General features: G+C 50.5%; 1 protein-coding gene across 2 annotated transcripts in view; it reads left to right on the top strand.

Moving 5' to 3' along the window:
• Positions 1-16,707, top strand: part of SH3RF2 (SH3 domain containing ring finger 2) — a 33,438-nt gene that overhangs the window by 4,012 nt on the left and 12,719 nt on the right. For both annotated transcript variants that reach the window (XM_069869234.1, XM_069869233.1), the window contains 2 exons: positions 11,799-12,068; positions 15,419-15,747. In XM_069869234.1, the coding sequence (XP_069725335.1) occupies positions 11,799-12,068; positions 15,419-15,747 (599 nt within the window). The remainder of the gene's footprint in view (positions 1-11,798; positions 12,069-15,418; positions 15,748-16,707) is intronic.

The following is a 16,707-nucleotide window of genomic DNA, read 5'->3' as shown; positions in this document are numbered from 1 at the left end:
TAGCATTTAAATTGCTTTTGGACCCACTTCCTACGTTCCGACTCGGGGTGAGCCCGTACGTGTGCATCCATGCCAGGCTGTGCCTGTGCTGGGACGGGGCAGCCCCCGTGCAGCCGCTGGGAGAGCAGCCGCTCTGGCCATCATGCACAGAGCCCTCTGGCACGGCACGGCAGCCACTCCCAGGATGTCTGGCCAAGTTCTAAGATCTTTAACATCTACGCAGAGAGAACAAGACGTTGGATTTTCAGGATCTCCATGTAATAATCTGTCTGGAATTTAAGAATAAAAAGATTTGCTAGGAGGTGAATGCGTAAATAATCTGCGCTGAAGCCTTTGAACTCTTAGGAACTGCCCCTGGCATGTGCCAGATGCGGTTACATCTTGTGCTGAAGCATCCTTCTTATCTGGCTTCAGCCTCAGTGTAAGCTAAACATGGCTTTGCCGCTGGTGAGAGAACAAAGATCGGGTGTGCTGAGGTGTACGCAAAACTCCCGTACTTCTCTGATGAGTAGCAGACCTAAACTGTGCCGTACACGCAGCAAAAATCCATCCAGGCCACTAAACAGCTACTTGGATGATGAACTTTGTCATGCAACAAATACAGGGCAGTGAGCCAGAGGAGAAAAATTCTGAGTATGACAGCTTGCCTTTGGAAAACACAGACCACGCAAATTTAACTGTGACTTCGGCTATTTTCTCTTTGCATTAACTGAGCGCTGTTACACCTCCCTCCAGCATTTCATGGGAGATAGACAGATAACACCTCTATTGGGATAAAAATACACTGCACTCCAACGTCGCCACCTTCACATGGGCTTCTATATATAGTGCCTGCGTCCTGATATTTTCTTCTCCTCCAGAAGCATCTCCAGCTCCTTGCTGAATTTAATAGACAGGCTTGGATTGCTGGGTCTTTTTGTACCTGCTGGGTGCAAGCATATTTTCTGACCCACTCACTGTGCAAAACACACTCCTCACTCCCCAAAAACCCCAACAGTTCCTGTGCAGTCATAGTAGTGACCATATAGTGTGAATTGTACCACCTTGGCCTGGACAAGCTCTTAACAAGCGTTACAAACCCTGGGAGTCTGCACAGGCTTTGTTTGCATCCTTCTGGGAGAAAGTGCTTGCTCCAGTTCTCCACAGCCACATCCCACCAGGGTTTGTCTCATTCTAAAAAGTTATCGAGTGTGACCCACAGAACTATTTCCACAGTGCTCGCTTGCACCTTGCACAGAGATGCCAGCGTATGCCTTTTCTGATCCCTTGCATGTAGTTTTAGCACCTCGTACTTACGGTAAAGAGAGAGTGAAGTCACCTCAATATGGATTGCCTGGCAATACACACCCTAAAAGCTGGTTGTGCAACAACAGGTCAAGCGCTCTGTCAGGTTCCTTACGTAAAGCTTAAAAAGAAAATACCGTTTTGATGGGATGAAGGATGAAACACCCGGTTGCACTGTAACTGTGAGGCGGCACGCTTGTACTCTAGCCAGGAAGCGATGGTGCGATGGGCAGCTTGGCCGAGGTCTGGGGCAGGTGTGTGATTGTCTTATGAGCATTAAAGTCTGTTTCAGCTACCAGCAAACTCCCAAAGAGCCCGAGTGAACCACGCTGCCGAGCACTGGCACCTCTGGTGCGGCTCACAACGGGGGCTCGGGGCCACTCCTGGGCAGCACCGCCAGGCAGGGGAAAGCAAAGGACAGCAAACACCAGGAGCCAGTTTCCCTGGTTGTACAAAATTAGGCACCAAACTGCAAACACATAAAAGTGTTTTAATTTGTTACCAAGGCAATGAGTCAGGCTCAGATGGCAAGTTAGGAATAGAACAGCAGGGTTTCTCAGCATGTGCATTCACCTGCTAAGTATGGTGGTCAGCGAGGAGGCTGAAAGTCTGAGAGCCCTCCTCTGCTCGCAGTTCCCTCGCTGGTGGCTGGCCACCATCCCTGGGTCCACACAGTTCATCATCAGCTGGAGTTTGTAATTTCCCCTATGGCACATTCACATGCAGCTCTGCCAGGGCACCAGGGCTGGAGCTAAGAGGTGTCCTGACACGCGAGGCTGAACCTTGCCAGAAGACCCATTCACTGCTGCTGTCTAAACCTGGTTGTGCCCTCTTCTACGTCACTGCAGGAAAGATGGGGTGCTGGCTTTTAAACACTGGACTTTGTCCTGCTGTTACAGATTTTCAGGTAGTCAAACTCTGTTTGGCATCAGAACCCACTGTGCAAGGCGCTGTGCAGATCAGTAAAGAACCACAATCTATTTTTGTAAGAAAACCCTTTCCCAATGAGTTTGTAAGAGGATATATGAGCTTACCCTGATGTAGGAACTGCCATTTTGTTCTGAAGCATGAATGGAGGAACGCAGTTTAGCTGCTGTTTCTAAGAGACAGATGTGACTTTTAGCAATTCTAGTCTTTCAGAGGATTTCCTGAATAATCGAAGGACACAGAATCTCTCACTGGCTTTGCAGGGAGGAAAGAGCAAGCCTCACCCGTTGGGAAACTCTGGTGGCTTGCATCTTGCAGAACTGGACTACAGAGTTGGTTGGTCTCCCTAGAAAACAGAAGTACAGAAAGGGGAGAGCTGCTCCTGTGTCCAGGCCCAGGTCTGGCCAAGACAAGGCCATCATCTCATGATGGTCATTAAGCCACCCTCCAAACAGCTGCTAAGTGGAGCTGGTAGGCTGACTGAGATATGCGCCATCAGTCATTGAGCACTTCCCTGAAATGATATGAGAGCTAAATCCCGTGTTGCTGGGTGATCGGAGGGCGCAGGGCCCTGGCAGGGGACGGTGGCAGGGATGCAGCACAGAGACAGCCAGCGCCATCCTGCCTGGCAGCTGCCCAGGCTCAGCAGCGCCCGGCTCCCTGCCCAGGGAGGACACGAAACCAGCAGGGAGAGGGCTTGGGAGCAGCCGGAGGAGGGAGCGGGATGCAGGTTTCCTCCCTACACGGTAAACAGCCACTTCTGAGAACCACGGTGCTGAGGCAGAGCATCATGACCGGGCACGCCGAGGGCTGACACTCTGTTTTCCATGCGGCTTCAAACCATGACACACAACTTAACCACTGCCTGAGACTGCTGACAGCAGCAGAGACAAAAACATCTGGTAGCAGCAACCAGGAGTGGAAGATCTGTGAAAAGGTTTCTTGCAGACACCACAGCACATACATCCTAGTCCCTGGTCCCCTCGCCAGCTGCTGCCAGCCTCCATCTCCCTGCTGTGCCCCTCACCAGCCTCCCTCGCCCTGCGCTGTCCCTCGCCAGCCGCTGCCAGCCTCCCCTCTTTCCTCTCACAGAACGGCTTTTCAGGCCTGTCCCTGATCTGCTTGCACCAAGGCGTCTACAAAGCAAAGCCATGCTCAGATCTAACCCCTGCTTTGTGCGTGCCTTGGCACTCGTCCTGCCCACCTAAGCCTCTGTGTGGTTTCACACACCAAAGTAAAGCCTGATCCACCCCATCCTCCTCCAGAGCTGTAAGGACATCACGGACGTGCAGCCAGGTGCTCCCCTCAGGGCTGGGTGCCCACGGCAGCGCCTTGGCTGCCCCTGGTCCAACATCTGCTCAGCTTTTCCGTGACAAAAGCTGCTCTGTATTTTCTGCAATCAATTTCCCTATTTTCCGTGTCACCTCTGCATTACAAAGCCAGAGTGGCAATAGCCCAATTTCAGACGTGGCGTATGCCTCAATGCGGTGACGTGTCGAAGGGCACCAGGGATATGGTTAGCAGGTGGTGTAAGTGCCCCCATCCACCAGTGCCATCACCTCACCAGCCACCGCGGATGCGCAGAGGGAGCAGCGCAGAAACCAGCCCTGTCAGTCTCAGCAACAGGCTCCAGTACCCACTTCTGCAGGCTCCTCCAGTTGCTTTTCACCTCTTCAGTCTGTAAATCACACCCACTTGCACCTGGAATTTAAGACGACATTTTCCATACCCAGTGCTAAATCTGCACCATTTACATCTCCCGCACGCAGAGCGGGGCAGCTGGCAGCATGAGCCACAACCAGCCCTGGCCTCACATTCCAGAGAACTTCAGAGCAAATTGGGCAGATCTGGCGAGCTTCAGTCCCGGCAGGAGCAGGAGGGGACTGACTTTGTTCTCCTGGTGCACAGTCTGCTTGTGCTGGGAAGATGAGAGCAATCCTCCTCAGGGGAGAAGTAACGCAGAAACCACCCAGCTGTCTGAATCCGCAGAATATAATTATATGAAGAGATTGAAATGACAAGTTCACTTTTGATGGTTTTGTTCTCTGTGACAAGGCTGAAGTTATCTCCTCTGCCGAAAAGCAGAAAAACAGAATTGTAATGGCAATTAATTTACATTCAAATAGCTCTTTTCATCCAACTGGATCCTAAAGAGCCCTGAAACTGCACTAGCTGAGCACAGAAAGGAGAGGATGTGGGGCTCATTCATCCCATCGAAATGCAGGCAGGCAGTGGCAGGATGCTGAAGGCGGTTTGCAGAAAGTTAGTAATCAAAACGGAGGCAGTTGTTACTGACAATCTCTCTTCATGAAAAGCCAGCAAGTCCTTTGGCACCACTATGTAGCTAATAACCAGCTCACCATTCGCAGTATGCCAATCACCACTCACCAGGTGTGTGGCCTGGGTTGTGCTCCTAGATCTGTCCTGGAGTCACTGTCTGCCTCTGGGGGAGACATTCACACTCCTCCTGGTAGTATCCCCACAAGGAAAGCAGGGATAATATTTCTGCCATCGTCCCACTGCACTGTCCCTTTAGCTCGCCCGCTCTCCAGGGCGGGAATTGCTGTGTTAGTGCAGTGCCCAGCACAGCAGCCTCCAGTAACACGTATGCCCCTGAGAGCAGGGACCACTGGCCATCTCACCCTGCCACCCTTCCCACCTGCACGGTGAGGTCAGACACAGGTTTTCCGTTTCCTACAGACATTGGACAGTCTGGCTATTCCCATGCATGCTGTGGAACAGCCTGTCCCTGTGTCAGGAGGGTCCCTGCACTGAAGATGCAGGCATCTTTGTGCAGAGATGGACGGGTCACCCTGGGCCAAAGTCAAAAGCAAAGATATTCTAACATTTCTGCAGCCATCCTGGCACCTCTCTGATGCTCACACATGGATCTTGGGCAACGCAACGTGCCCTCACCTGCTGCATACCACCTCTTCACACTCTGCAGTTCTTTAAAGAAAAGGAGGTAGGGTTGGTAGGAAGAGCTTCATCCACTCTCTGGTACAGACCCTGCTTTGCTTCACAGTGGCAGCTTTAGGAGTGGGAGGTTGTTTTGTGCACCTCGGGACAATTTAATATTTAGGCTGTGCTTGGACTCCGGCCACCTAGGTGTAGAGCTGGCGTGATGGAGTTGGAGGCTTGAAGGATCCCATTAAACATATTTCCCTGAAGAGCAAGTCCTGGCAAATCCCGTCTCTGGTCCCCCTCACGCTGCCCCGTGCAGCTCACCCGTGCGCCAGTCCCCTCCGACCAATACCAGTCCTGCTCCAAATGGCTTCAAAATAGGAAAAAACACTTGCAAACTGAACCAACCCATGGTACCTGCTGGGATTAAAATCAAACTGGAAGACATCCAGAACTGGATTTCTCTTCTTCCTGGCACTATCCTAGAAATAAATTGTTCCTTTCAAGGAGGCTGTGATGCGTTACAGAAATTGTGTATCGACAGGAATATCGCTGCCCCTGCACCGCACGGATATTTAGCTCTTCGGCACAAACAACACAGTGCTGGAGTGGGAAGGGAAGGCAGAGCTCACGCGGAACCCGGGGCTGTGCCGCCTCCCCCATGGGCCCTGCAGACCATGCACAAGGACAACCACATCTCCCCCCAGCACCATCTCAGTTCCTAGGGGTCCAGCCAGACCTTCGGGGTGACACAGCTACAGCTGGCCTTGCTCATCCCAGCTCATTTTCAGCCTCCCAGGTCTGTTTCTGGTCAGTCAGCTTCTTCCAGGGTGGGACAGCCCTGGCAGTGCTGCTGCTGCTCGAGCTCGGGGTGCCGGGGCTCCCCAGCATCCCACGCCTGAGCCAGTTCTCCTGCGCAAGGTCCTGGGGAGTGACTGCCTCCCCGCATGTGGGCAACACCCATGAAACCCAGATCAGGATCAGGCCCTCAGTATTTACTGCAAAAGCATTTGGCCAGTGCGGGAGGAGACTGCATGCTCAGGGTGGCTGCCTTCAAGGGACGAGAAGCAGCAGAGAGTGACTCCAGGGCATTCCCTGCATGGAGTTATGAAAATCAGAGCTGGGAAATCACCCTCGTGCAGGCCCAAACCCATCTGAGGCCATTCCTGATCCATCTGTCAGCAGCCTCCCAGCCCCACAGCTCTGCCTCTGGAGTCAGCAGGGCACCCGCTGAGGTTGAGAGGGGCAGAGCTGATGCTGCCGTCGGGCAGCGGCACAGGGACATGTCAGTCTGCAGCAGGCAGCGCTCCTGGGGCTCGCTCCTGCCAAAACTGTTCCCTCTGCCCTCCCTTTGGCACACAGCAAATCCAAAGGGAGCATCCCCAGGCATCAGCAGCAACAAGCTATTCCAAGGATTCATTCGTCGCTCATCCCATTCGTCACTTATCCACGCAGCAGTGGACGTAAGTCAGAGCATCTGAAAACAGGAGGGTCCCACCTGATGCCTCGCTGAAGTCATTTGCAGTGAGTCTTCCTTAGAAATGGCTGAAGGAGTAAATGCATCCCAAGTGCAGGGACGTTTACGGCCTCGGCCTCGTGCTCTCCCCAGGGTCAGTCTGCTTCTGCAGAGACAGTGTCAGCGTGGGGCCGCGCTCCTCGGGGTGGTTTTAAATGGAATCTCCTGGGACAAGGTTCATAGTGCTCACAGCCTCCATCAGCAATCTCTCCTCTTCCCTGCACTCCCTGGCTTTGCTTTCCTCCTTTCGTGACAAATTTTAATGCCTCTCCCCAGTGACACCCCCCCAGCCAGCCTCACACACTTCTTTTCCTTGTCTCTTTTTCCTTTTAAATCCCAGTGCTATGAGTGTGTGGTCTTACATTAATCCACTGTCAATAACAAGGAAGTTATAACTGGCTCATTTAAGATAATTATAGTGCACATTTCTCCCTGCTACAAAGAGATGCTTTGAATCGCTTCCTCACACATACATGTACGTATTTTTAATTTGCTGCTTTGTTTAGCATGGAGGGAGACTCAGATGGATTGGCCAGTTGCCCTGGAACAGCTCATGCCAAATGCCAAAAATAGTTCTAAAAGAATCTTTTCTCCCTATTGGCCTCGTATCCACTAATGGGGACAAGACACTGAGGTGCATCTGCCACAACCATCCCTGATGCAGGAGTGGCCAAGGAGAGACAAGCATCTCACCCAAGGACCACACACTGCATTGTGCTGAAGCAAGAGAGAGCTTCTGGTTCCATACCCTGGAGTTTACCTGCTGTGTTCTCTCACCTGAGCTCTCTCAGCTGCTCTGCAGGCAGCCCTTTGGGTCTCCAGCCTCTCGCAGAACTAAAATACCTCCCAGCAGGCACGGTGACAGCTGGGTCATGGTGACAACAGGGTCACAGCTCAGGAATGATGGAGCAGAAGACAGAGGCGGGGGGTGGGAAATGAGAAAAAAAATAAGGCAGCACTGAAAATGTTACCCTTTGGCCCAAGAATTTTGGCAAAACATCGCATTGGTCTCTTGATAGCCTGAAAGGTGTCAGTGGGCAATTCAGTGTGCTATGGTATTCCCTTCTATCACCCCATTAGAATAAAACACTGCCTTGGATTAACAGAAAGCAACTGGATGTGGTAAGGAGAGAAAAGTCCATCAAAACAAATGAAATAGCAGGAGCCTGGCTCTGGCTGAGGAGCAATGTGCACCAGGCAACACCAGTGGGGAAACTTCTTCTTCCACTCCTGCTGCCCTTCCTGAATCCCCCATCCCCACTCACCCCTGGGAAAAGCTGCTCCCTCTGCCGTCAGCCCAGAGCGAGCTACCTCCAGGCACATCTTGTCTTTATCACCAAGTTTAATTAGTACACCAGTTTCTGCCATTGCAATTAACCTACTTTAAATAAAGAAAAACAGATGCCTTGCAGAGGATCCAGTACATCCAAGAGCAGACAGAAACCAGCCAAAGCCTGAGGAAGAAATCAGATTTAAGGTATGCCTGCCACTGTCTGTGGTTTAGCACCAGGAGGAATGATAAGGAATGGGATCTGCTGCCCGCAGAGGGTTTCTGCTGGCTTCCCCAGCCACAGCGAGGTGGCTTGGTGCACGGTGGTTGAGCTGCTTTTCTTTCTCTTTCCTACATCTTATGAGCATGTTAAAAAATGGTGATTTTGAGGTACGGCTTTCTGAAAAATTCAGCATAGAGTTACTTTGTGAAAGGCCTGCAAAGCAGGAAAGCACCCTGCACAGCAGAAACCACATGGGCTGCTCCATGTGGGTAGAGAAAGGCTCAGTCTATGTCCTGCATAAAGCTGGGAAATCAATGGGATGGTTTGGACTCAGCACCTGAGCAGACAAACACTCTTTTTGCGTGAGTGCTATTTGGTTTCTGGTCTCTCCTGAGACAATCAAAGGCTGTTGCTGTGCCCCTTGTCCTCCTTTAACACCAGGGGCTGTCACTGAGTCTTTGTGAGTGAGAACTGCGCTCCTGGAATCCTCTGTTCCCACAATTTGTTCTCCTGCAGGAGAAAGTGTGGACATCCAGACACCTTCACAGTGAGGGTTCCTCTTGTCTGGGCACTGACAGGGTCTGTATTCCCAGCATGAGTTCCAGGGATGGATGGAGAGCAAAGCTGGCCTGGGTCTCACATTCACCATTTTCTCTTTTTCCAGCAATGTACCCTCAGTGCCACTAACCCAAACATAAGTGTTTACTCTTAGCACAAATTAACAGACAAAATGAGTTAACTAGAACTAAACATTAAACTAATTGTTTCCTGTTTCAAATACTTTGAAGTAAATGCAGTACATAAATTTTTCTCTCCTCGGTTCCTTTTCCCTACCAAGCATCAGTGTGGGGAGTGCTGGAAGATGTTCTCTTCCCAAAATGTAAATCATTCCATGGAAAATTCAATATTTTCCACACTTCAGGAAACATTGAGTTTCTCTCTTTCATCTTCCTGATGTCCCAAGTGTGGCTGAAGGAGGGGTGAATTCTGTAGAAATCCCTCCTGAGCTGTGGGCACTGACACAGGTGGATTTGGAGAAATGGGTTTATCTCCTTCCACAGAAAAAGGCAGACAGAGCCTGAATGAGTCAGGGCTATGGAAGCGCCACCTCCCACAAGGGCGGCAGGGTCTTGGGGACTATGCCTTGGAAAGGAAACACAATGCAGGGTCCTTCTCACAAGACCACAGCACTTGCCCACCGACAGATAAAAATCTACATTTTGCCTGCAGGAGATGCAGAGCCAGCAACCCTCCCACCCATCACCCCACTAGCGTGCTTCCCCACATACCTGCGGAGCTGAGCTCTCCTGGGATGAGACTCTGCTCCCCGTGGAGGTCCACGAGCCTTGGCCAGCAGACCAGCGCTGAAGATGTGCTGGGTTTGAAGCACCTGGCTGTGGGTAGGGCTCCTTTGCCAGCCACAACGGATATTCCTGCAGGTCCACAGATGACATTCCAAATCCTAGGAAGTGGAGAAGGATGTTCTAGATCAGCAGAGACTGGCACAGGAGAAAGCTGAAAAGCCTCTTGCCCCTAACTCTTCTGGGCACTGGCACCTCGGCTTAAAACCGAGCAAGGCTCTAGAGCTGGAGGCAACCCTGGTTTCCCCTTTTCTCAGCAGGTATCTCATGCAGCTGTGCTATCAGCAAGGAGGCTGGAAAGAGTGCTCAGCATGCGGTCTTTTTCCCCTTACAATTTAGAGTTGTGTTGTGTCTGTGAGACATCACCGGGGGTGAGGACAGCAGCCCTAGGGAAGAGCACAGGCTTCCTCACTACAGCAGCACTGAGCTGTGGCTGCCCCCCTTGGAGGTGCCCAGGAGTAACTCGTTAGGATTTTTATCTCATCTATCAGCACAGGAGGGGCAGGCAGGATCTTTAAACTACTTTCTCATCCCAAATTCAAAGAATCCCCTCTCGGTCCAAAGAATTCTTTGAAGGAAATGCTACCATGTCTTGGAAAGCAGACAGAACCCAGAAAATGGATGTTCAAGATTCCTACCAATTGCAGTGAAGCTCCCACAGCCAGAAACAGCAGAACAGTTCATCTAAAGGGGTTAAAGAAAATGAGCCACAACATAACACATTATTGGAACTGAGAATCTGGTACGATTCAAGGCAAGAGCCGTAGTTGCAGCTCTAACAGTTCAGATAATCGTTTTCAATGTATACGGCTGTCTCTCTTCACGCCAGGAACAATCACAGTTTGCTGCAAGCGAAGAAGGAATCTCTCCCAGGGGAGCACTATTGCAGCAGTGCCGAGCACTTTGCCTTGGTTGCCGTTCCCAGTTGGACGTGAGGCTAGATGGACCTCTCATCCAATATGGGATGGAAATGCTGTGTACTGACAAGAGCCTGGGCCAGAACAGCATCATTAAGCGACTGATGCTTCACAAACACACATGGGGATGTTTGTTCCTACAGCTTTTATTTCTAACTGCTCTGCAATCCGCAGCGAGGAGGGGCCAGGGGGTCTGCCAGCAGAGCAGCCCATCCTGTGGCACAACTTCTCACAGCATCCACTGCCAGCTAGAGGGCCAGCAGGGGAACAGAGCACAACACTGGTCCCCACTGAGCACCTTTCCTCAGTCTTTTGCATTTCACTCACAACTGCACCGTTGCAAATGCCAATAGCCATAAACAAACACAGGTTGCTTATTCATTTCAGGATGCACTTGTGTGGGATGCAGTACTCTAAACAATAAATGCATCTCCATCACTTCTTCAACACAAGTATGTAGAGATCAAGCCTTTCAGCATTGCTCATTTCCAGTCTGCAGGACCCCCCAAATGCATATCTGGAACAGCTACACAGAGCTCAGGAAGCAGCAGCACTTCTGCACTCCTCCAGAAAAAACACTCCCCGGGCTGTCCTTGAGTTGTACCGCGTGGGTTCACGGCACCGAGGCCAGGGATGGCCCCGGGTTATTCAGCTGTCTAAATGATCTGCTGCATTGCGTATTAAATTGAGTTTTCTAGTATATCTAAGGGTCAGTAAAGCGATTATTTTAAGTGAACTTTGTAGTTTCATTTTGATGAGAGTCGGATGGTAAAGTGCCCTCATCTCTTCTGGTTTTGGTCTATCTCTTCTTTCTCATATTATACAGCAACAACAGTCACATTACAAAGCCTCTCTTCCTGTAACACAGATTAAAGACTGAAATAAAACCAGGGTTACACAGTGCTAAAGGAAGGCAGTAACCACAGGAGAGCAGTGACCTGCACTCACCTTGCTCTTGTCGCACTCCCCTCGGCATCCGCTGTCGGCCACTGCGGGAAGCAGCCGGCAGGTCAGCTGGACGATGGCTGCGACCTCCAGTCACTCTGGAATAGAAATACCCAGGTTCATTAAAATAGACATTTGATCAGAGAAGTTCTTGTAGCAGGTAATAAACTCATCTTCCCATGGGAGTTTAAAGAATTAATTGTTTTTTAATATTCTTAAACAAGTTCAGCCTGCTTTTCATCTCGATATAAATTTAGCATAAGTATTTTGGAGGTTGTCTTCATTAGAAAAAGACATCAAGAAAGGATGTGGGTAGTTAATCCCAATAAATACAAGCTTAAGCCTTAGACCTCTACATTTTTCCCAGCAATTATGAATGCTTTTGGGGAATTCTGTCTATGTTGAACATCGCCGTTACAGATGAACTGCAAGGCTGTTTCTCAACCTACAGGTCCCGCGAGCCAAGGCCCTGTACACCTACCGAGGACACAACCCTGGGGAGCTGAGGTTCAATAAGGGGGACATCATCGTGCTGCTGCGACAGCTGGATGAGAACTGGTATCTGGGGGAGGTCAATGGGATCAGTGGCGTTTTCCCAGCCAGCTCCGTCCAAGTCATCAAGCACCTGCCCCTGCCACAGCACCTCGGCAGAGCACTCTACAGCTTTGACCTGAGGAGCAGGGATAAGACCGAAAACAAGGACTGCCTGGCGATTCACAAGGTAACAGCACCCCGCAGTGACCTGGGCTCGGCTGGGTTTATCTAGATTGTACGGTGTTCTGTGACTCCCCAGCTCCACAGGGTCTCCATAGTGCAAATCAGTAAGGTTCTCAGGTGCCCTCAGACACTGGTGTTAAACCTCACAGCTGTCCCAGGGGCACACATGGGTATGTGCAGGACGAGGGGCATCCAGAGAGGGATGCAAGTGCCCACCACAAGCAGCGATCGCAGTCCCTCAGGGCAGCTTCTTGCCCGTGTGGCTGTCGTTGATGAGGAGTGGCTGATGGCAGTAGTCTGCTCTCAGGGCCAACACTCCATGGAGATCTCTAAAGTCACCTCCTGATACAGGAAAGAAAACTGCTTCCAGGTCTTGGGGTACATCATTTGTGTAGGCTCAACACGCCCAGACTACCGGAGGCACGCAACTGCAGAGCAATACCTGAACTTTTACTGTGTTTGCTTTTATTCCCCAAAGGCTACAGAGCTTGCATTTACTCTGTCAGATGACAGTAACTGCACCTCCAAGCAAAGTCAGTTGTCCCTGTAGTGACAAAATTAGGTGAGGCATGGCAGAGCGGAACAGCAAGCACTGCCCAGAGGCATCGGTGTCCTTGCAGAGAAATCACCTCTTCTTCCATCCAGCTGTCAGCCCAGCTGCGATGCTCTCCTCGCTCTCATGGGTAGGAAGAGGAGGCAGGAGGAGGCGGCCATGGACCCGGCCAGGCATCCCCAGGGAGTCAGAGCTGGATGTGGAGTGGCTGGCAGGGGTAAGAGAAATCAAACAGCCAAGAGCCAGCTGTGGTTTCTGACTTAGTGGAGGAGCTAAAAGAGAAAACTCATCTCAGAGCATCATCACACATCACCAACAGCTCTATGAAGTGTGGGCTTTCAGCTTACTAGTGCAGATGCAGAGAGGCTGGGCAGCCAACATTCCTCCCTTTGTCATCAGGATTCACTTATTAGTAGGTGTCGCCTTCCTCGGCTTTCTGCCATCTTCATTTGTTTTTTTTCTCTTTCACTCTATTTGCCTTTGTTTCACAGCTTACTCATTCTGTTTATCTGCATTAGGAAGCTGCACTCATCTCCACTAGCATAAGCCAAGCTCACACATAGCAAATTAGCACATATCTAAAACAAACAGATGCTTCTGCACAGAGGGGAGAGCATCCTCCTGTCCCCGGCTTTGAGACAGAGGCCAGCTACTACCACACGAAATGGCGAAGACTGGAGCAGTCGCTCCTGTAACTCCCTTCTGCAGCAGCCTCGAGGCAGTGCGGGTGCCAGCGCCCTGTCCTCCTGCAGCTCGCTGAGCACGGGCCGATTGGCCAGCGTGGTGGGTACCCAGAGAGGGCCATCTCTGTAAACCACCATAACGAGAGGATTTATTCCTCCAGGAGCACTAGCAGGCAGCGGAACCTCAACCCAGGGATGCTGAAGCCTCAGGAGGATGACACAGGAGTTGCATTTGTCCAGCACAGCCTGGCTTACACTGACTAATGCTCTGCTGCAGGCAGTGTGATCCAAAATACGAGCTGCTGGGGGAAAAAAGGCTGTGCAGAGATTCAGGTGCAATAACACACACCAATCTCCTCTCATTCCTCAAGGCAGCAGCCAACAGATAACATTCAGACACACAAATGAAAGCCAAGACTCACCTTCCTCGTTGTGAGAGTAACACAATTTCCACCAGTTCCGATTGAAACCCTGTGCCTGTGTCCTGCAGGGGTGCAAAGGTGTTGGCCCCAGCCGCCCCCAGCCTGCTCAGCACCAGCTCGGTGCCTTGCATTCGGCAGACCCAGCGCTGCGGCTCCGGACACCTTGAAGCTGCTCACTCCCTGACAGTGTTTTGTTAGCACCGGTCTAGCCAGTAATTGCATTCCTGTAGTTTAGCTTGAGATGCAGGGCGTAAATGGCACCAACAAGAATTCCTAGAAATAAAGTTAATACCTGTAATAGTCATAATTACAGCAAGCACCTCTTTGTGGCTATTTTATGAAAGGACACCAGTAAAACATCTTATTTGAAGTTCTAATATATTTTATAAAATGTCTTTTTCATTTCATGAAACCATTTCAGCTTTACTAATTACTTATTTAAGTCTGGCATTAACAGAAATAAGTTTGTTAGGGCCACATAAAGCCAAGAAGGAATTAGGAATTAATTACGGACAAGGCAAATGAAGGTCTCTAATGTGAGATGCGAGGCTTTTCTTGGCTTTAACACTTAGATTTGTGCCCCATTATATGACATCCCCAACGTTTAGAGAAGGCAGCAAAATGTTTCCGGCTTTGGCTAAAGTTGAATTACACATAGAAATGACAATGCTGCCACTTTCTATGGGCATGTGTGCACACACCGTGGGCTTTAAACCTTGCTTTAAGGAGTGAGGAGGAGGGAAATGTGAAAACAATCCGTGCTTTAAGATGATAATGCTTGAGAAACACCTATACCTCTCCTGTGTGAGAGCAATCCCTGCTCATCCCCGGAGCCAGGCACGTTGCCTCACACGAGTGGGTGAGAATCTCAAAGTTTTGCAATTCGTTAATGTCAGCAGTAAATCATGATTAATTCCTCTGGCAGTCACGGTGGTAAAAAACACTGTCACCACATGCCCTTCACTATTAATACTGTGTGATCAGCACGTTCCAAGAAACACTGTTTGAACACTGCCCATATGCAAACTCAGTGCCTGGCCCTGCTCTCAATAAACCCAATGGGTGAAAAGCCAGGCTTTTTTCTGCAGAAGCAGGATCAAACCATGGATGCTTTGGCCTACAGAGAGGTAACTGAGTGGATCTCTCTGCTGGGAAGTCACCACCAGTGAGGGCTTCTCCAAGTTCATGCCCTGAAGTCGGTGGCAGGGATCTGACACCTGCTGTGGGATGCGCCCAGGTGTGCCAGCGCTGCGCGATAAAGGGAGATGTGCCCCAGTGTCCCTTCTAAGTTAGAGTTCCATTTATTACTCTGTAGCTGAGAGTCCACCAGGTCTCCTCACACACCTGCAAACCAAGGGCTTTGACAAGTCACAACGCTTTTGGTGATGTATGGGGGGAGGGCTCACCCTGAGTAACTTGTTGTCTAAGCAACGTGTTTTCCAAACCAGCTTTAGTTTCTTTTGCTGTCAGCTTTGCATCAGTAGTTTTGCATCCAGGGTTTGTCACTGAGAACATGTCAGGGAAATGACTGAGCCACAAGTTTTTAAAAACCACCTGTAACGTCATCTAAATTCTGCCCCCAGCTCTGCTGCCAGATAGGGAAAGCGGAAAAAGAGAAAAAAACTGAGTAGTCATCAGGCTGTGCCAGGTGAAACTTCTGAAACACATCATCACGTCTCCCTTCTCTCTCTTCCAGCCAAACACCACTGCAAGGCAACTCCTGCAGACCAGCAAAAGCCACTGGTCCCCTCAGTTTAAGTGCACATCCCTAAGAATGGCATCTCCCAAAGCAAAAGTCACGGATTCACCTGCGTTCCCCAAGGTGCCCGACTCCAGGCGGAAGAGCTTGCGGCAGTTCTCCATCACCACTGCCCTGAACACCCTCAACAGGATGGTCCACGCGCCCTCTGAGCGGCAGGCACTGGAGATCAGCTCCCCCGTGCTCATCAGCTCCAGCAACCCCACCGTGGCCACCCAGAGCAGCGAGAAGGAGGAGTTTCCCTACGGCACCTCTCTCCAGGTAAGGTGCGGGTGCTGCAGGAGCCATATGAGGCGAAATGCAAATCCTGGTTAGAAACACTCGACACGCGGGCAGGAAGTCAGAAAGCTACAGCACAAACATGCAAAGACAAAACACCCATGCTAACAATGTCAGTGAGATGATCCATTCACACCAGTCTGCCCGGCATTCTTTCCACTCCTTTTGCATTGGAAAGGTCTGTCTTCAGAGCTCAAGGGCCCAAGGGAACACACAGAAAGAGAAAGTAAGTTATCAGAGTAACTAAGCCTGGTTAAAGCACATCCCCATTCTGATTTCTGCCCTCCTGCAGTGAGCTCCAGGTGCAAAAAACATAGAACTTACCTTGTAAAGTATAACATTTTTCACTGTAGAAAGCAGTAGGGAGCGTGAATTCCCATAGAAGCCAACTGAGCCTCAGCTTATTCACAGACACACACGTGCCCCGATTCACGCTGCAAGCAAACATCTGCTTTGACATAGAACCACGTAGATCAAAAACAGACAGTGCTGAGCATTGGCAGATTTAAAACTAAAACCAGCTGTCGACCACATTCACCTCTGGCCACGAGCCTCTCTGAGCTCCTCTCCTGGAATCAATTTGTGTGGCAGGACCCGCAGAATCAGGCCAGGAATTCTGAGCCGATAACAAGGTTAGTGAGGAAGGAGCATTATACGAGACAGTCTGCTCTGCCAGTGACCATCTTAATGGCCTTTTCCTCTAACCTCCAAGCTTAAAAGGAAAGTAGAAACCTGTGCTTTTTATTACTTGGTGTTTCAATTTCTCCGGTTAGTCTCATGCACACAAGGAGATATCCTCAATGATATGGATGGGGCTTAATCAAAAACTTGATTGAGCCCAAATCTGCAGCGCAGGAGAAGCCCCATCTGGGCTCTGCTAAACAACCTCTACTCTGCCCACCTGGGCACATGAAGGCATTTTGGAAGCATAGAGATCCATTAGCATC

Source organism: Phaenicophaeus curvirostris, chromosome 15, assembly GCF_032191515.1.
Source record: "Phaenicophaeus curvirostris isolate KB17595 chromosome 15, BPBGC_Pcur_1.0, whole genome shotgun sequence".
Classification (NCBI taxonomy): domain Eukaryota; kingdom Metazoa; phylum Chordata; class Aves; order Cuculiformes; family Cuculidae; genus Phaenicophaeus; species Phaenicophaeus curvirostris.
This window is presented reverse-complemented; position numbering and strand designations above follow the sequence as displayed.